Genomic DNA, 21,003 nt, shown 5'->3' on the forward strand with positions numbered 1-21,003 from the left:
GGAATCAGGTATGCGGGGGCAGCAGTGGTGACTGTGGACCGGGTCATCTGGGCTCAGGCTCTAGGACATGGGACTTCGGCCCAGAAGGCTGAGCTAATTGCTCTGACCCAAGCCCTAAGGTGGGGAAAAGGGAAGGTTGCTAACATCTACACGGACAGCAGGTACGCCTTTGCAATTGCATACATCCATGGGGCACTATATCAGGAACAGGGCCTTTTGACATTTGGAGGAAAGGAAATAAAAAATGTACCAGAAATACTCACCTTGCTAGAGGCTATCTGGTTGCCAAAAAGGGCAGCCATTATACATTGCAAAGGACATTAGACTGTTGAGACTCAAATTACCAGAGGAAATACCCTGGCTGACAAAACGGCAAAAGATGTCGCCCAAAAACCAGTGGGGACATTGCAGATACTTCTTGTTCTGCCGGGGCAAGTATTGCCAAGCCCTCCAAAATATACCAGGGAAGAGATTAAACTGGGCGAGACCCTGGGCACTAAAACAGATCTGGATGGTTGGAAAATTCTCCTGGATGGGAGAATCCTAGTACCGGAGCAGCTGGGGAAAAATTTAGTTACCCAGGTTCACCAAAGTACACACCTGCGCAGCATGAAACTAACTGAACTCTTACAGAGAGATTATTGCATCCCCTGATTGCAGCAACAAGCCTGGCAGGTGTCATCCAGATGTCACATCTGTGCCCAGGTAAATTCCAGCCGAGGGAAAGAAATACCTCCAGGAACCAGGCTGAGGGGACGAGCCCCAGGAGAGCAGTGGGAAGTAGACTTCATGGAAATATTACCTGGCCTAGATGGATACAAATACCTATTAGTCTTCGTCAACACCTTCTCTGGACGGGCTGAGGAATTTCCTACCAGAACCGAGACAGCACAAATAGTAGTAAAAAAACTAGTTTCCGAAATTGTCCCCCGATTTGGCCTCCCAACTACAATGGGGTCCGACAATGGGCCGGCGTTCATCGCCCAGATTACTCAATTATTAGCAAAAGTATTAAATATCAAATAGAGGTTACGTTGTATTTATAGGCCACAGAGTTCAGGGCAGGTTGAGTGAATGAATTGAACAATCAAAGAAACTTTGAATAAACTAAAGCTCGAGACTGGCAAAAACTGGGTGAGTCTCCTTCCATTTGCCCTCCTAAGGACTAGATGTACTCCCTATGTTAAGGGAATTACTCCATACGAAATCATGTTTGGGCAACCACCCCTGCTAATTCCTTAATTGGGAGAGGAAAAAATGGCTGAATTAAATAACCATTCTCTTATAAAATCATTACAGGCTTTGCAGTCTGCCACTCAGTGAACTCAGGAGCTGGTAAAGGCTGACCACCCGGGACCAATAAATTCTGCCCCTAAAAAAGATCTATTTCAGGTTGCAGCCTGGAGACCTAGTCTGGATAAAGAAACTTCAGCTAGCCACCTTGGAGGCCTGGTGGATGAGACCCCTGCCAGTGATCCTCTCAACCCCAATGGCAGTGAAAGTTGCGGGAAAACGGCACTGGATTCATCACACCCAGATCAAAAAGGCAGCCCCAGATCAGTCCCCCCAAAAATGGACCATCCAGCGAACCGAAGATCCTCTAAAGATAAGACTCTCCAAAAATCCCTCTGGGTCCTCCTGATAACCCTGATGGGGGTCGCAAGTAAGAGCCCTCACTAGGTTATGAACTATACCTGGGAACTCACTAGAACAGTAGATGGGATCGTGGTTGCTAAGACCACCACTCCGTCCCAGCCGATTCTCCAATTTGACATTTGTCGATTGTTTGGGAATCAATGGAACTCTTACCAGGGAAGTCAGAGGATGAGGGGGCATCTCCAGGGGGAGGGCCAACTGTTATTCGAAAATGTGGGTGTGGCACTCTCTCTCAAGAAAGGGGTTTACAGCATATTGACCATTATGCCTGTCCCGAAGAGGGAAGTCCGGACTGTCAGGGGGAAGACGAGTACTATTGCGCCAAATGGGGTTGTGAGACACTCGCAAAATGGACTACCCAAGACCCGTTCATAGATTTAACAAGGGCCCTGACCCCCAATCCCAACAGTTGCACCCAAGGCGCTTGTAATCCAGCTGTTATTATAGCCCATTCTTGGCATACCCAAGTCTGGGATAGTGGAAGAACTTGAGGATTTAGGCTGTATGTCATGGGTTATGAACCGGTGTTAGTTTTACAATCCAGAGATTCCTCCCCCGTTTGCCAGAAAATCCCACAGGACCTAATCGGGCTCTCAACCCTGGCATAAAACCGGTACAGCCCCCCAGATCCAGGGTCCCATCTCTGGCAGACCCTAGCACAAAGGCTACCCCAAACTCCCAAATAAACTCCTCTTCACCTCCCAGAAAACTCCTGCTAGACACGTTAAATTCTGTCTTCCAGTTCATAAATCAAACCAATCCATGTATTACTGAAGATTGTTGGCTTTGCCTAAATTCTGAACCCCCTTATTATATTGGGATAGGAGCTAATGTCTCCCCAGGTTTCGCAGAAACTCAAATTAGAAACCTCTCAGCACAAGAAGCACAAAACCAGCATCTATGCAAATGGGGACAGGAACCAAAACTCACTCTAGGAGATTTCCAAGGCCAGGGAACCTGTATCTATTCCGAAGATTTTAATCTAGCAAAATCCCCCTACAGTAGCTCTTGTGGACTCCTTATATCTCTAGAGGACATTTTGATGTCAACCCCAGAAGGATGGGACCGCCTCCTTGTAGCCCCCAATAGTACTTGGGTTGCCTATACATCTGGCATCACCCCCTGTATAACTCCCCCAGTTATGGCCGTTGAGAGGGAGTTCTGTGTTTTAGTTCATATTATCTCCCAAGAATATTATTATTTTGGGGAAGGAGGTAGGGGGCATTTAAAAATCACTCACTGAGCTAAGCGAGCCCCAATCTTGGTATCCCTTCTTATTGGGCTGGGCATTGCAGGATCAACTGCAATAGAACTTCAGCCCTCATCACTGGGGACCAAAAATTTTAAAACCCTTAGCAAACAAGTTGATCTAGAGCTTAGTGAATTTGAAAGCTCCGTTAGTCAATTAGAAAATTCCTTGGATTTGCTAGCTGAGGTCATCCTTCAAAATCGTAGGGGTTTAGACCTCCTATTTCTAAAGCAAGGGGGATTATGCATGGATCTCGGGGAAGCCTGCTGCTTCTACGCCAACCAATCGGGAATAATTAGAAATATTATATCTCTAGTCAGTAGCAGGTTACGAGAGCCGGAAGAACACCGAAAAAGTGAAAGCAACTGGTATGAAAACTTATTTTCCTGGTCCCCATGGTTAACCATGCTCCTGTCCGCCGTAGCAGGGCCCCTAATTCTTATATTGCTAAGCCTAATATTTGGACCCTGTGTAGTCAACTGTATAACCTCATCGGTACAAAAAAAAAGATACAAGCTGTCAAACTATTAGTCCTCAGAACCCAATATCACCAGATTTATAATCAAAATGAAGAAACAATGATTTGATTCTCACAAAAAAAAACCAGTGGGGAATGTGGGGGGTCAGAAACAGGAACTATAAATCAGGCCCAACCACAACAGAAACAGGAGCTATAAATTAGGCCCCAACACAATGACAGGTCCCCAAAACAACTAGGCCGGAAAGTTCCCAAAAGTTAAAACTGACTCAACTTACCAAAAACAATAAAACAAAGGGAAGGAAACAGAAGAAACAGGATGTAGTGTGGCATGAGCTAACAGCATTTTTCTGCTTCTGTGGTCAAGCTTGCTTGCTCTCAGCTGTGAACTAGGATGTGGTTTTAGCCTTTATAAGCTAACTCTAACAATCTATCGGGGCTCCTCTCTGAATCTCTTCTAAGGGGTTTCTGAGGCAGTCGCCAGCTGGCTAATAAAGACTCCCAATTGACTTGCAATTTAAATTGTGTGGTCTCTCTTTCGGTGCGCCCCACAACAAGGAAAGATATCCAAAAGCCTGTTTGATGGTTCCCCATAGCTGTGCTTTCCCGGCCTGCTTACATAAGCTGTTCATCAGCAAACTTTTCCCTGCAATCTCAAGTAGGCCCTGCATCTCTGAATTTCCATCACCTTCACCTTTGTTGGGGGCAGGACTGAAACAATGGCCTGGTGGTCCCTGTCCGGGGTAGGCTAAAACCACACCTCAAAGTGAGGACCTAGGGATCACAATTTGCCAATCAAAAGCTGTGATCAGTACTCAACTGTGCCCTGCCCTGTTTGGGGGGATTAAGGCTTCCATGTCCCTCACCATCCACAGCAGCCAGTCAGGAACCAGACAGGAGGTGGCAAGTCTTGAGAGTGGGAGGTGGGCACCAGCAGTCATTTCTGAACACTTTACTCAGTTCTTTACTGTGATGTCTCAGCCTCTTCATCCTGCTCTTTCCCAGATGCTGTACAGTATTCCCCTGGCCTCCAAAGCCCTAGAACAGTTGTTTTAGACAGTTTCTGTTTGTCTACTAGCTGCTTTTAGAGAAGGATTAAGTACTGCAGCTTCCCACTCTGCCATCTTCCCTGTGAGTCCCAGTTGAGGTTTTCACATAAAAACTGAGGAAACAATTACTTCTAATAATTATGATAATACAACAGAAAGTGCTGAGTTTCTGAAACACAGTAATTCCAATCTTCCCTTGGGACATGGGTGGTAGTGTTATGATCCTCAATTAAAAAGCTTACCGATAAGGAAAATAGAGACCAGGGAATATCAAGAACACTATTGAGGCTTGTAAGTGAAAAGGAAGCTAAGAAAAAGATGAAGTGATTTCTCAGTTGTAACACATTCTGTGAAATATAAAAAATCTCCCAGTACCTTTCATATAATGTGAAAAACAAAGCTTTTTGGTCCATGAATGAGCTAATCCAACAGTCATTCACATAATTCCTGTCCTTTTCAGGGAGAATAGCAATCAAGAAACTACAAAACAGAAAAGGCATGAAATCTTACCTTTTCATCATCATCGGTGAATGGAGCACCTTCAGGAATCTTATTTATTGCTTGGGCCACACCGATAATCTCACCATCGCTGCTTCGGATAGGCATACACAATAGTGATTTTGTTTTGTATCCAGTTAGCTTATCAATTTCATCATTGAATCTTCGATCCTAAAAGTAAGGCAGAGAAAGTATTAACTGCATGTGCATCCTCTTCAGGGAGAAGAGAGAAGTGTATTTCTGCATATATCTTATCACTGGAAACTTTGCCCCACTGATTTTTAATCACAATAACAGACTCAATTTCATGCTGAACTCACCAAAGGAACATAAATGATAATAAATAACCACTATAGGTCTTCATCGTGGTAAATGAAGATAAAGATTTTAAACCTGACTACAACAACATATCAAAATTGGCAAAGGGGCAAGTGTTTTAAGGGAACCCCACATTATGCTATTTATTAAAATCTGTTATTTCAAAAATCAACTAGCTATGAAATGTTTTATAGGGAAAATACATAAAAATATATTAAAACACTATGAAAAATATGCAGAAAAGCACTACCTTGTTTCTAGTTAAGATGAGCCTGTGAAAAAACAATCCAGGGTGGTACTTCAAAAACACTCTAAAAAAAAAAAAAGCAGGGTGGAGGATGTAAAGCTTCCTTATAGAATGCCTGCTAATAAATGTAGAAGAAATGATAGAATTAGAATCTCTATTTTACAACCACCAATATAATACTACATGCAAGCAAGGACCATCAATGGATGCCGATATCACTAAGTAAAAGTTTCTTTTTAAACAGGATGTTCACAGTCTCAAAATATCACCCCTCCAAAACTCCTTATTAATTACAAAGGAGAAAATGCATCTTTACAAAAAGAGTTCTAGTGGACACTCCCTTAAAAAAGTAATCAAACTTAGCATCACTATTAATGAGGCAAAATAACTTCATATATCTCCTGATGTGGTACAACATCACCACGGGCTATTCCTGTCAAATGTGCGCTGTAAATTTAATCATTCATGGGGAAAGAAATACAGATTATTCCTCACTCTATCAGAAGACTGACGAGCAGACTTCAAAAATGTCAATGCCATGAGCAAGAAAAGTAAAAATAAAATAAAGCCACAGTGCTGTGCTAGTTTAAAGAAGACTTAAGAAACCTGAACAACAAATAAAAATGTCTCATTCTTCACTGGAAACTGTTTCCAAAACTATAAACCCACAATGGACATTTTTAGGGACAATTGGAAAGAGCTGAACATGGACTTTATGTTAGATAATATCATTATATCGATATAGGCTTTCTTGGGTGTGGTAGTGGTATTATAATTATGTAGAAGAATGTCCTTATTTTTCAGCTATTTATACGAGAGTATTTGGGATTGAAATGTCAATATACCTTGAACTTATTTTCAAATGGCAAAGAAAGAGAGAGAGACAGGAAGGAAGGAAGGAAGGAAGGAAAGAAGGAAGGAAGGAAGGAAGGAAGGAAGGAAGGAAGGAAGGAAGGGAAGGAGGAAGGGAGAGAGGAAGGGATGGAGGGGAAAGGAAAGGGAAGAGAAGGGAATGGAAAGAAAGGGAAGGGAAGGGAAGGGAAGAGAAGCAAAATATTGGTTTCTAGGATGGCTTATGTTATGTACCTTAAATTTAGACAAGTTCATGGACTTAATCCAAATTACTCTGGGTATGAACCCATTGTTAATAGGATCTCTTGAAGATGCTATCTTTAGTTAAGGTGTGAACCAACTGAATGTGGTTGGGTCTTAAGTACTGGAAGCCATTATAAGGAGAAGAAACTCAATAATAGCAAGAGAAAGCTAAGGGGAGGAGCCAGAAGCTGAAAGTCAACAGAACCCAGAAGAGAAAGGAGAAGACATTACCATGTGACAGGAAAGCCAAGGAACCCAAGGATTGCCACCCCTTGAAAGGCATCAAAATGCTACCAGCAGGCCTGTCGGGACAGCCTTCACTTCAGCTGATGGCACCTGCACAGTATGAGCCAGTTGGGGTGGTTGGGGTAGTTGGGGGGTGAGTGGGATCTGGGGCAGGTGTTGCCTCTTGATTTACTGTCCCCTAGTGGCACCCAGACATCATGCTAATCAGCAGCACCAGGAAGATATGGACTTCAGAGCATGTCTTTGAGTGATCACCAGGGGAAACTGTTACAACAACTGAAATGCAGAAATACTCAAACCATATGAACCCAAATGTGGATGGAGTTGATGTATTGGACATTCATTTGAATCCCCTGGAAAGTTACACAGTCACAGACCTCTTGGAACAGAGTGGGGACTGCCTTCCATTTTGAAATCTCTTACTGGTGCAGCAAGAACCAAAGCACAGGGCCACGGTGGCTTAGCAGGCAAGAATGCTTGCCTGCCATGCCAGAGGATCTGGATTTGCTTCCTGGTGCCTGCCCATGTTAAAAAAAAAAGAGAGAACCAAAGCACATGTGCAAGAACATTCAGACGTTGATTCTGTAGAGAGAACAATGGAACTTAAATATACTAATATTTCATTTACAAATACAGTTTCAGAAGATGAGAGACATATAAAAACCACATTCCCAAGACTCAGAAAAAAACAGTTTTGATTCAAGAAGCTATAATAATTGTGGAAAGAGTCAACTTCATAGTTACCTGGAAGGACTCATGTTAGGTACAATTTCTTCAAATGCTAATAAAGGCTGAGAAGCAATGGAATGGGTATACATAAATTAAATGTCAAGACTGAAGAATTGACAGCTTCAGCAAGATGAAGCATAAGGACACTGATGGCAGCGGAAGCACTTGGAGAGAAATGATTATGAAAATTGGTGGACAACATCAGATCCCCCAGGTCTTTCTAAGCTGGCAGTATATTTATTTGTTTTTTTTTCTTAAATCCAAGCATATTTTGTAATAAGCTAGGGAAAGTACATGTGACTTTTGATAAAATAAAGAGATGCAGGGCTTCTAAGTAAAAGAGATCATCCGAAATTTGTGCTATTTGAAATGACCATCTAATTTTAAGGGTTCCAGAATTTATGTTAAATTTTACAATTTTTGAAAAAGTACTTTGCAATTGGTATTGGCATATTGAATCGCCTTAAGGTAGAATTTTAAAGCTTTTCTTGCGTTGGAACTCTACCTGGCTTTGGACCAATCCCAGTACCAAGCAAAACCACCTTTTTATAAACACACACAATTGCCCTACTGGAATAACTTCAATAGCTTACATGAAGGAAATCACTTTAAAAGGAGAAATTGTAACTTTTAAAACCATATTAATTTGTATAAAAAATTTGCTCTGCTCTAAACCACCATTAAAACCAAAGCACCGGGTGGGCCACTGTGGCTCAGAAGGCAGACTTCTTGCCTGCCATGCCAGAGACCTGGGGTAGATTCCCAGTGCCTGCCCATACAAAAAACAACAACAACAACAACAAAGAAACATAGCACTGGGTGCATGGGTGGTTCAGTGTCAGACTGCTGGCCTTCCATGTGGGAGATCCAGTCTTGATTCCTGGACCATGCACAAACCCCACCAAAAACATAAAACAAACCATAGTGTTTAAATTTGGTGCTTAAATGATATTTTTGGAGAGAAAATTTTCACTAAAATAACATATGACTCCTATAAAAATTCAATTTTACTGTCTTTTAAAAGTACAGTACTGATTTGTTAAAGTTTTGTAACTTAGTAAAGGTATTACCTTCCTTGGATTTGTACTTCTAAAAATCTTAATGATTTAGTATGTTTTACTATTGGCTGGTTATGTTAACTGAGAAAATAAAGTCATTACCTGAATTCTTCTGCAGCACTCTAAACGTAAGCAGAAGAATAGCTGTTCATATCTTTTAGCATTTCACATGTGCCTAACAAAAATTACCATGTGTCAAAAATCATGGTTCTGCACCATAAGTACTTGGAACCTTGGGTAGGACATGAGATTTTGTCGGTTTGTCCAGAGTGATGCCCCAATGAATCCCAGAGTGATTTGATCAGTGACTGGAAAAGTATTTCCAAAGTCCCCTTCGGGGAATGGTAAGAACGGGGAGAAATTCAACTTCCCCAAATTGAATTCTTGATATTCTCACAAGCAGTGTGGACAACCAAAGCTGTAGGCTGAGCCCCCAATCTTGGCGGTTGTTCATATGAAACTTAACCCCACAAAGGATAGGTCAAGTCTACTTAAAATTTAGGCCTAAAAGTCACCCCCAAGAGAGCCTCTTTTGTTGCTCAGATGTGGCCTCTCTCTCCAGCCAACATGATGAGCAGTCTCACCACCCTCCCCCTCTCTGCGTGGGACATGACTCCCAGGGGTGTGGACCTTCCTGGCAACATGGGACAGAAATCCTAGAACGAGCTGAGACTCAGCATCAAGGGATTGAGAAAAACCCTAGGATGGGCTGAGACTCAGCATCAAGGGATTGAGAAAACTTTCTCAACCAAAAGGGGGTAGAGGGAAATGAGAAAAAGTGTCAATGGCTGAGAAATTCCAAACAGAGTCGAGAGGTTATCCTGGAGGTTATTCTTACGCATTAAGTAGATATCACCTTGTTATTCAAGATGTAACGGAGAGGCTGGAGGGAACTGCCTGAAAATGTAGAGCTGTGTTCCAGTAGCCATGTTACTTGATGATGATTGAATAATGATATAGCTTTCACAATGTAACTGTGTGATTGTGAAAACCTTGTGTCTGATGCTCCTTTCATCTACCTTGTCAACAGATGAGTAGAACATATGGAATAAAAATAAATAATAGGGGGAACAATTGTTAAAATAAATTTCGTTTGAAATGCTAGTGATCAATGAAAGCGAGGGGTAAGCGGTATGGTATGTATAATCTCTTTTTTTTCTGTTTTCATTTCATTTCTTTTTCCGTTGTCTTTTTATTTCTTTTTCTCAATTGATGCAAATGTTCTAAGAAATTATGAATATGCAACTAAGTGATGATATTGTGAATTACTGATTATATATGTAGACTGGAATGATCACATGTTCATTTGTTGCTAATTTTTTTAATTAATAAAGAAACAAATCTTAAAAATTTTTTTTAAACCATGGTTCTGTAATCTCTAAAGCATATGTCAGGTTATTTGACTACATAATTACTTTTTTTAAGCAATAGTAACCACAAAACAACTTTTTTATATGAAGAGCTGGAATTATCTGAAATTACTCAAATTATGTCTTGATCTGAGGCATAAATCCTAGGTAGTTAATGTTTTCAATAATATGGTGCCACTAAAGGCCATGGGGGTGGTGGAGAAGATAAAAGAATAAAAGAAAAAAAAAAGGATCGACCTAAACTAATCACTAAGTGAATTTTACTGCAGCTTTTGTTTATAGGAAGTTTGTATTCGGGATATCAGTGGGCAGCTGCAAACTAAAAAACCATCTAGTAAATGTATTTTGTTTTATTTTTTGTAGCAGATTACTATCAACCACCAAATAATATCTTTAGTACTTATTTGTAGCATACAGAATATTTTTGTTAAAAGGCAACTAGTTCTTGCCTGTATTTTATAATTCATTGTGTACAAGTGACAAACATCCAGTCAGGCTTCTTATAAAAGAGACCAGTTAATGTCTGTATATAAACCAGAGAAACAGTATATCAAACTATTTAAAAATTAGTGTTTTTTCTACTTAAAATACATTTAGCTTAAGACTTCTTAGGACATTTGTTAAAGCATATTAAATCCAGTAAGATTTCTGATTCTTTTTTGTAACCAGAGATGGTTTTTGCAACTGAAATAATGTTTCTGCTCAACACCATTGCTAGATTTTGATATTTGGTAAAAAGTGGCCTTGCATAATTCCTGTAAATTACACTTGTTCTGAGACAAGTGTAATGCCCTAATAATAAAAGATTTCTAAAGGAAAGAAAGAATGCTACCAACCTGGGAGGAAACAAGCCTTCTAACCTCTGAAACCCTGAACCAATAAATTTCTGTTGTTAAGCTAACCCGTTGTGTGGTGTCTGCCATAACAGCCAGGAAACTAAGACAGCTCCTGTGAGGATAACAGGGACTAAAATTGCTCCAAGGAGGAGGATAAACTGGGTGCAGCTCACTGCCTCAAGCCAGGGGTTAGAATGAGGCTTCTCCCACTGCCCTCCCTGCCCCCTTGTTAAGGAGGCTTAAAAACAAAACAAGTCACTGCTGCCTAGACCATCTGTGATACAAGGCAATGAATTTTATCCAGCTAAGGGTGGAGGAAGGATGATGGCTGAAAAAGTGATAGAGAGCCTCAAGATCAAAAGCAGTAGCTGGTCTCCTGCTGGCTTTTTGACTAGGTCTATGATATTTCCGACATCACCAGAGGGCGAGAGTCCCTGAACACCTTTGTAAATTCTGGTTCTGGTCTGGGAACCCATGAACACCACTCTAAAACCCTTAGCTGGGGAAGGGAGAGCACAGAAGAAGAGAGAGATACTGAAATCCAAACAAAAGCAAATCTCTTGCTCAAGATGAGCTTGCAACCAAACGTTTAGAAAAACACTAATTTACATTAATTTTAAAAAGTAATTTACTGAAGAACAACTATGTGTGAGGACATGGGCTACGAGATACAGCAGGAAGCAAAAGAGGCATCATCCCTGCCTTCATGGAACTTGCAATCTAGTAGGTGCAGCAGACAACATAAAAATGTATAACTAGGGCGGGCCACGGTGGCTCAGCAAGCAGGAATGCTTGCCTGCAATGCCAGAGGACCCGGGTTCGATTCCTGGTGCCTGCCCATGTAAAAAAAAAAAAAAAAAAAGAAAAGAAAAAATGTATAACTATATCTTGTGGTAAGTGATACCGAAGAACAGAACAAGTGCCATGAGAGAGACAAACAGGAGGGATGTATTTTGGGGGAGTCAAAGATACTCCCTCTGAAAACAGGACAAGTAAGCAGATTCTTGAGTCATGGGTAGGAATTTTCTAGACAAAGAGTTGTGGGAAGAACTTTTCAGGAAGATGGAACAATGCATGAAGCAGGAAAAAAGCACAGCAAGTTTCAAGAAGTTGAAGGTTGCTGTGGCTAGAGAATAGGGAGCCAAAGGGAGAGTAGAAAAGGGAAATAAGGGACAGGTGATGCCAAGTCTCTTAGGCCTAGAAAGGAGTTCTGTTTAATCCTAAATGCAGTGGAAAATCATTGGAGATCTTTGAAACAGAAAAATGGCATAAATCACTTTCTAGTCCATACTCTGAAATTATCTGATTAAAATTCAAGATCCAAGAGAGCTGAGAGTTTGTCTTTCTTGTTTATTGTTGCATCCTGGTTTACTGCAGGTGTTCAATAAAATATTTTTGAATGATAGTTTATATTTTTAAAAGACTTCACTGCAATTACGCAAAATATAGAAAAGATGAAGGGGTCTTAAGGCCTCACACTTCACTCCTTGGCATATGCTTAGAGACACTTTTGCACATGTACAGGAGAAAGATACACAAATGTTCACTGCAACAGTGATCATAAAAGGAAAGAACTGGAAACCACCTGGAAGTTTTATGGAAGTATCCATAAAATGGATAAATAAATTATGATCTGTTGATTCATCAGACTATAACAGTTTAATATAAACTAGAGTTACATATATCAACATGAACAAATATCAAAAGCATAATTTTAAGTGAAATAATCAAGCCACAGTCTGATACCATTTATATAATATTACTAATATTTTAAAACAATACTAAATTTTTTTTTTTTTTTTGCATGGGCAGGATCTGGAAATTGAACCCAGGTCTCTAGCTCGGCAGGTGAGAATTCTTGCCACTGAGCCACCTTTAAACTGCCCAATACTAAATACTTTTAAGCATTCACAAATATGTAGCAAAAGTATAAAACCATGCACAGGAATAATGGATGCTAAATTAATATTAGTGTTACCTCTGGGGAGGAAAGGAGTAAATGGCATCAGGGAGAAGTATACGGGTGATCTTCAACTCTAACAATAAAGCAATATTTCTTTTAAAAAAACTACATGAAACAAATACAGCATAACATAAAGATTTTATAAAGCTGGGTTGGATGCTGTCTAGATTTTTTAAATATTTTAATGAAAAAAGCCAAGATAATTCTTAAAATATTAAGACTTTGTGGAGGATAATACAAAGTTAGAATACAAAAGACAAGTTAGGACATTTTAGTGGTCCAAGTGAGACATGAGCATGGTCTGGACTAAGATAAAACCAAAGGAGGTAAATAATAGATATGTTGGAGGTGGAATCTACAACACTTCCCAATGTGTTGGAAGAGAGGTAGGGCTGGAGAGAAGAAGGAACCCCTCATTTTAATTTGAGAAACTTTTGTGGGTGGAAGTGCCATTTATTGGATGGGGAGATTGAGATGAAAGTGAAATTTTGCATATGAAGAGAGTCAAGGAAGGTTGATGACAAATAAGTTCATAAAACAAAATCAATTATATCATTTGGCCTAGCTTAGCAGTTCTCCACCCAGGCTGAGAGTTACCTACTTAACTTTCCAAAACTACCAATGCCTGAGTCCCACCCCACCATAAACTGAATCTATCGATATCAGGCAATTGCATTTTTTTTCAAGTGCTCTTCAGGTGATTCTCACATGAATCCAGGGTTGAGAACCACTGTCCTAAATGACAAAGTGCTTAGTCATTGATGGGGAAGGCCTTAAAATGAGAAGGAACAAGGAGGAACCACATATTCTGGTGGTTGTATATCATGGTGAAGGACATGTTGGACTGGACTCAAAAATCTACTCTGGAGTACATGGGACATGCCTGTTCTTGCCTTTGTGATAATCTGAGTCTCCTGAGAAAGGTCTTATCTGCTGAAGCCCAATTCTGAGTGATCAACACCAAGGCTATGCCAAAGTGTCCAAACCTCTATAGGAACAATAGATAATGGGATCCTTCACCATGACCAGAGATCATGAAAATGTCCATAAATCCTTCACTTCATCCCCAACTCTTCACACCCATGGAATAACTTGAGGAGAGAAATAATTGTGTTGACACATATAATCATTAATAATCCTTTGATTTTAAAGCTGCAAAGATTTATTTTACTAAATCTTAATGGTTTTAAAAAACAATGCATGTTAAAGCATGCTTTTCCATGTCTTTCATTATACTACTTAGAAAGTAATTCTTACATTTAATGGGCAGTCAGAAGATTTGATACAATTTCCCACTTTCTAACATATAACAATCTCTAAATTAATCTTCCAATTTAAAAAATCAAGAAAGCTGAGCTCAAAATTGAGACATAAACTAATTGTAAGAGATTAAAAAATGGGGAAATAAGTAAGCAAAGGAACATATTGCTCTGATGTTATATAAAGAAGGATGCTTTAATAACAGAAGATGTTAAAAAATAGATTTCACTAGGCGAGTAATAACCACAAATGAGTGTAATAGTAGAGGAAACATAGAGCACTGTAGAACACACAGCAGGGGACCACATCTATTACAAGTTCAGAGAAAATCTCACAAAGAAAGTGAAACGTTTAAGCTGTTACCAAAGGAACAATAGGAATTATCCAGAACAAAAGGAGAGAAGGGTAGGGAGAGGTGAGGAGAATGTCCCAGGAAGATAGACTAGTATTTCCAAAACCTCAGGCAAGAAAGAACTTATCAATTTGAGTATTTGAAAGAAGTTGAATATGATTTGAAAGGGAAGAGTCAGAGTTAGGGCAGGAGAGACTGGCAGAAGGCTGATGTGTGGGTGCCTACTGACCAGTTTTAGGAATTTAAACTTTATCATAAAAAGAAAAGGAATTGCTAGACTGTTTTAAGTAGGTGGGTAGTAAGAATATGACTAGTTGTTCCATTTAGAAAGGCCACAAAGTCTACATGTAAAGAGTGGACTGGAAGCAAGACATTCAGTGAGAGATGAACCATCTCTGAACTGAGGTGGTGTTTAGTAGCAGTGGTAGGAAATGCACTGAATTGCAAGACATTTAGGAAGCAGAATCAACAGAACTTGTTAATTAATTTGATGAAAAGTTATTAAAGTTAGACGAGTCAAAAATGACCCCACATCTCTGGTTCACGTACCTGGGACGGTGGTGCCGTGATTCACTGAGTGATAAACACTGGGAGGAACAGATTTTGAGGTAGGGAATATGAGTTCTGTTTTGGACAATGTGAATTTTAGGCAATCCACATGGTAGAGATGTCCATAAAAGCTGTTTGATACATTTTCTAAAATCTCAGGAAAAAGAACTTGAAATGGAAAGAAAATACTGTTTATGTAAGGTTGTGGAGGACTCTGTTCAATAACTTTCAAGGTGAGGACGTTCATGAGTTCACCATATTCCAGCAAAGCTGCATAGAAGGCCAGTTAAGGAGAAAATAGGGTCAATAAGAAGAAGGTAGAAACACTGGGCTTATTTGCTCCTGAAAATGAAAACTTGAAGAGGAGATAAACTATGTCTTCAGATATATAATGAAATATCATATGGTGAAAGGTGCCTACCTTTTATCCACCTGCCTTAGAACAAAAGAATAAGAAATGATCTACAATGAGGAAGATTTCTAATAAATTAAGTAAGGGATCCTTTAATAAGGTTGTTAAAATTTAGAATGAGTTTCTTATGATTGGGGTAGGCTCTTCTTGTTTCGAGTATTTTATGTGATATTATTTTTCCTATCTCAGATATTTTAAGTATAGCTGCTCACTTGAAAAGTACAGGGATCTACACAGTGCCTTCTATGCAGACCTGTTTTTTGCATGTGATACTCAGTCACGAGTTCAAACATTTTAAGGCCAAAAGCATTTAAAATTCTCTGCAAAGAAACCAACCCATACTTAGCATATATAGAATTGTAATTGGGTGCAAGATCTTACATTTGCAGCCTTATCTGAAAGTTCCTTTGTTGAAGGTTGTTTCACAGAGCACACCCAGAAAATGGGTCCCACTCCAAGACCCCAAATTTACTAAGGTTTAGAAAGAACTAACCTCTGAAGTCTGCACTTACAGGTCCTGAGCAAAGAGTCATGTTCACTATGCTTGAGAATCTCCGCAAGCCTTAAAGAGTTTTACACACACAAAAGAGGCCTCAAAACCCGAGGGAATTCATCCTCTTTTCTTTCCATTTTCTAGAAAAAACACTCAATCTCCTCAAGGCAGGAGTCAGAGTTCAGTATCTTATCCAAGACTCAGACTGTTGGCAAAGATGAGTCACCTAGGAGTTCTTTCTTCACCCTCTGTATTAAGGGGCCTATCCCCAACATGTAATAAAAACTTTCTGTGCATATTATTAAGCCAAGAACTATTCTTGACCACCATTTAACCTATAAATGTTTTTTTCAGCCACAATTCTCAGCTCCACCTAGAATCCTTCAAACCATGATTCTCAATACCTTCAAATTTGAGAACTGTCACATAATGACAATTATGTTTTTAGAATATACTGATATGGGATGAAGAAACACCTAATGACAAAAATCCTTATTAATCTCATGATAGTTTTAGATGAATTTGTATCTGAATTATTATATGTATACATTATAGAAGAAAGGTAATACAAGACATGTATATATATATATATATATATATATATATATATGGTATTTCTTCAGTCTACAGAAGTTGCTAAGTGTACATAAGAATAGAACAGTAGGTGGCAATTCTCATTAGCATCGGAATTACTTGGGAGCTTTAGAAAACTACAGATGCCCTAGTCCATTTAAATCAATTAATCATAATAGGTGAAGGAGGAGGGAGGGGCTTTGCAGGAAATCTTACTTCTGGCTGCTGGTCAGAAATGAGAAGGTCAATTAATAAATCTAAGGCCTCTGGAGTCTGAAGAGAACAGATTATTAACCATTGCTTTACAGTTTCGGGACTAGTTTGCGTGTTAACTTTTGTTTTATTTTGTTGTTTTTCCATCTACTTTGCCCCGAGTTTTAAAGGACAGGCCTGCATACCTTTCCCACCACTCCACTCCCTACCCTAAAGAAGGTTTAAAGACAAAGCTCAGGGTAGGTGATGGTGGCTCAGTGGCAAGAGCGCTTGCCTGCCTTACCAGAGAACCCAGGTTCAATTCCTGGTACCTGTCTATGTTAAAAAAAAGACAGAGCTCAGTCCTACATTTTGTCTATATCCTCTTTCAAAGGATGAAACTTACAAAGTTGCCCAAGAATATGGAAACGTAAAATATAATATGAATAAACCATGAAAACTCAAACTAATAGATTGTCAAACTCTCAACTTAAAAGGAAAATTGCTTTTATCAGTACACAAATTAATAATACTCATTTAATTCCAATTCATAAAAGCATCTCCTTACAATTATAACTTATCATTTGATGTCACTTATTTTTACAGAAAATGCTTAGAAGGCTAAGCTCTTGAAAATTTTGATTAGTCTTTAATGATTTGAAATGCACTATTCTGCTTTTCTCCACAGAAAGAATAAGTAATTGTTCCAAATTGATGGAAGGTTTGAGATTATATTGCATAAAAACAAAGACACAACATATGGTAACTAGACAGCTAGTGCTTTCGGCTTCCTAATTTGATACTTGCTGAGAAAAAATTGAAAATTATCATTGTTGTTCTTAATATATATTCACAGACTGTTATTTTTCTCTACAGTAAACAAAAATCTTGTCTCTCAATTCTTTCACAAAGAACATGTAAAGTTCTGAGTAGTACAAAATATTACCAAAATTTTGGTAATATTACCCAGCTATGTATATTTTTCAAGCTCCTGGCAATTTTCACTCTTTTATGGACCTGAAGTGGTAAAATAGGTGGTGGAACAGTACGTACATACATCAGGTCAACTCTATTTGTTAAATGTTTAATAGGCATGCTTTCATTTAAGTCTTTCAAACTGACTTAATGGTTAACAAATGTCATAAAATAATTTAATATGAGGTTTTGAAACAATCTTTGTTAGCACCATCTTACATAAGGGAATTATTCCTCCTTTACTTGTATTACTAAAATCAAACTTTGCTGATCTTATTTCTCTGTTTTTCCTTCCTTAGTTGGCACTTCGCTTTGGTCCTGTCTTCTTGTTGTCATGATTAATGACAAAATAAATACAAATAAAGCTCAAAGTAAAAGACATGGGAAAATGGAAGAACCACAGCAAAGCTGAAACCAAAGTTGCAGGCACGGTGGTACAAAAGAAAATTAATTCTTAAATTGACTTCATAGATAGCATGAATGAATATTAGAGGTATATTGTAAGTGTGCAGATATGGTATAAGCCTGTAATTAAAATGTATGAGTAAAGGCCAGCATGGGAAGAGGGAGCTGTGGGAAGGGTCAGCTAGCCAGGAGCATTCTTCTTTTCTGTCATTGGGGCTATCTAAGAACCGCAGTGAATAAGACAGACAAGACTGGAAACTGGAAACAGGAAGGCCGAGAAGTCTGTGAATATGTACAAGGGAAAGGTCAGCATGGACCTGTGGATTAGATGCCAGACAAACAGTCATAAACCAGGAAATCCATAGAAAACAGAGGTCATGACAGTGATGAATGTAAATCCAGGTCCAGGTCAGGAGTATAGTTGAAATAATGACTCAGTGGAGACTTAGACTCTTTCATTCTTTAAAACCTAACAAGAGGTGCATGGGTTCAGTGGTAGAATGCCTGCCTGCCATGGGGGAGACCTAAGTTTGATTCCTGGCCCACGCACCAAAAAAAAAAAACAACAAACAACAAACCACTTAAGAAGGACAAACTCTAAAGGAAAGCTTTTTGCACTCTTCTCACTGTGGCTAATTTAGACCATCTGAAAAGTAACTCCAAAACATAACTGATTAGTAAGCAGTTATAATAGTCAGGTCCTAAGCTTTCCCACATTTATGGCAAAAACATAAATTCTAGTATTACTGTGTAAATGTCACACTTTATTACATATTTTATTTAAGTTCTATTGATAATATGCTAAAGTTAGTTTCCATTTGATGAAAGTTTAACATTAAAAACTATAATTAAAATGCTAAGAAACTATTGTAAAATTAGAAAAATTGATAAAAGAGACTAGACAGCCACATATATGCATATGTATGCATGTTTAATTATGTTTAGTTAATCATAAAAGTAGCATTTGAATTCAATCCAATGAACAATTACATTGTTCATATAATTAAATATTGGAAAAATAAGTAAGATACCCAATTCACATCATACATACAAAATTCATTTCAAGCACAATAAGGAGTTAAATATATTCATTTCTTGATGAATTGCAAAAAATCTATACATTTCCTATTTAAATATGAAATATAGGAGAAAATATTTCAGTTATTAATCATGAGTCAATAATATAAAAATGCATTTATTCCACATATTACCACTTAGAAAAGTCAATGACCATCTACTAAAATGTTAGGCTTTTTCCCACTAAAGCTATAAACAAAGAAGCCAGTAAAAATTAAGAGTAACTGATTCCTTTTCTTCTATTTATTCTACTTAGGATGAAATTCTTACTAGAAATGAAAATAGTAATGTTTTCACTAGACCAAATAATGGCACTATAAACAATAAATTAAATAATCATATACTTTACTTTTTTTTTTCTAACATGGGCAGGCACCGGGAACCAAACCCAGGTCTCCGGCATGGCAGGCGAGAACTCTGCCTGCTAAGCCACCGTGGCCAGCCCAATAATCATATACTTTAATTGAAAATTATATTAAAATATTTCCATTTTTTAAATTAAATTTAAAAAGTTAGAAGTCAAAAATGAAATAATAAAATAATGGAAAAAATATAACTGCATATTTGTCTGATCTGTTCTAAGCATAAGGCCAAAGGAAGGAAACATAAAGACTGGTAGATTGACTGTATAAAAAATTGAAAACTGGGCAGGACACAATGGCTAAGCAGGCAGACCTCTCACCTGCCATGCTGGAGACCCAGGTTCATTTCCTGGTGCCTTCCCATGTAAAAAAAAAAAAATTGAGAATTTCAGTACCTCCAAAATAATATTTAAAAATAATTAAAAGTAAAATAAAACTGGAAAAATAATTTTAAATACCTTGGGCTGACAAAATGTTAAACCCTTAAAATATAATGAACTTTTACAAATTAATGAGAGAGAATGAGCCACGGATAGGAATAAGCATGAACAAAAGGAAAAGTTTTTAATGGGCTATACATTTGTGAAAACCTTAAGACTATGACAACAATAATAATTTTTCTATGAAATTGGCAGAGATTAAAAATCTAATTTGTCAAGATTTCTACATTTACTGGAAGTCTTAGTGAAATGTCTACTCTCATACACTGCTGGTGAAAGTATATGTAACAAAGATATTTAAATTTTTGAAACTCCTTGGCACAGTAATTACATTTCTAGGAATTTATGATAAGAAAAAATTGAAAAATACCTAAATGTTCAACCAGAAATTGTTTCTAGTATGATGCATCTACACTAACACTAAAAAATGTTACAGATTATTTTACATGTTATGAGTTATTTTATTATGACATGAAAAAATGAACTGAACAAAAGCAGTAATAATTAGCACAGTTACCTTAGGATAATGGCATTACCATCCAGAAGAGCTGCAAAGTACCCTTAAAAACATAGAAGTTTTGCCATTGCATTGCCAATAAAATGAATAGGCAAGATATACCAGATGACAGCTGTCAAGATGGAGGTAGGTCAGTCTTCATAAAAAATATAAATATGTGAAAAAAAAGACAGCATAACACTCTATATTTATAGCATGTGTAGGTGGGTCTAAGCGAGCAGCAGTATAAATGACCCTGCTACTTTTCTTAGCCATCATCATTCTGGCTATAAAATTCTTTCCCATAAAAATTAAGTTCAATATAATTGCAACACAGAATTCCCAAGGAACTTGATATTTTCTGACAATCATGTACAGCAAAGAACAGACACATTGCCAAGATACTACAGTTGGGCAATGTTCTGATATGTTAAATGGATGGATGTTTCAACTCTCTCAGACTCTAATCCTCCCACATTTAATTGCTAAACATCAAAGCATTTTACATGGAACAGCATATATAATCCTGTTTTGGAATACACTTATTTTCCCAAAGGACAAATACTGAAAGCCCAAAATTGGTAGCTTGATATTGGTTCCCAAAACAAAAATCTCAACAAACAAT

General features: G+C 38.2%; 1 protein-coding gene and 1 pseudogene across 1 annotated transcript in view; one reads left to right on the forward strand and one right to left on the reverse strand.

Annotated features, from left to right (window-relative positions):
- PDE11A (phosphodiesterase 11A) overlaps positions 1 to 21,003 on the reverse strand; it is a 480,527-nt gene that overhangs the window by 422,761 nt on the left and 36,763 nt on the right. The window contains exon 4 of the mRNA XM_077151782.1: positions 4,943 to 5,101. Coding sequence (XP_077007897.1) covers positions 4,943 to 5,101 — 159 coding nt within the window. The remainder of the gene's footprint in view (positions 1 to 4,942; positions 5,102 to 21,003) is intronic.
- LOC143676815 (PRELI domain containing protein 3B-like) lies at positions 7,034 to 7,744 on the forward strand (annotated as a pseudogene).

The sequence above is a fragment of the Tamandua tetradactyla genome, chromosome 3 (genome assembly GCF_023851605.1).
Source record: "Tamandua tetradactyla isolate mTamTet1 chromosome 3, mTamTet1.pri, whole genome shotgun sequence".
In the NCBI taxonomy this organism is placed as follows: domain Eukaryota; kingdom Metazoa; phylum Chordata; class Mammalia; order Pilosa; family Myrmecophagidae; genus Tamandua; species Tamandua tetradactyla.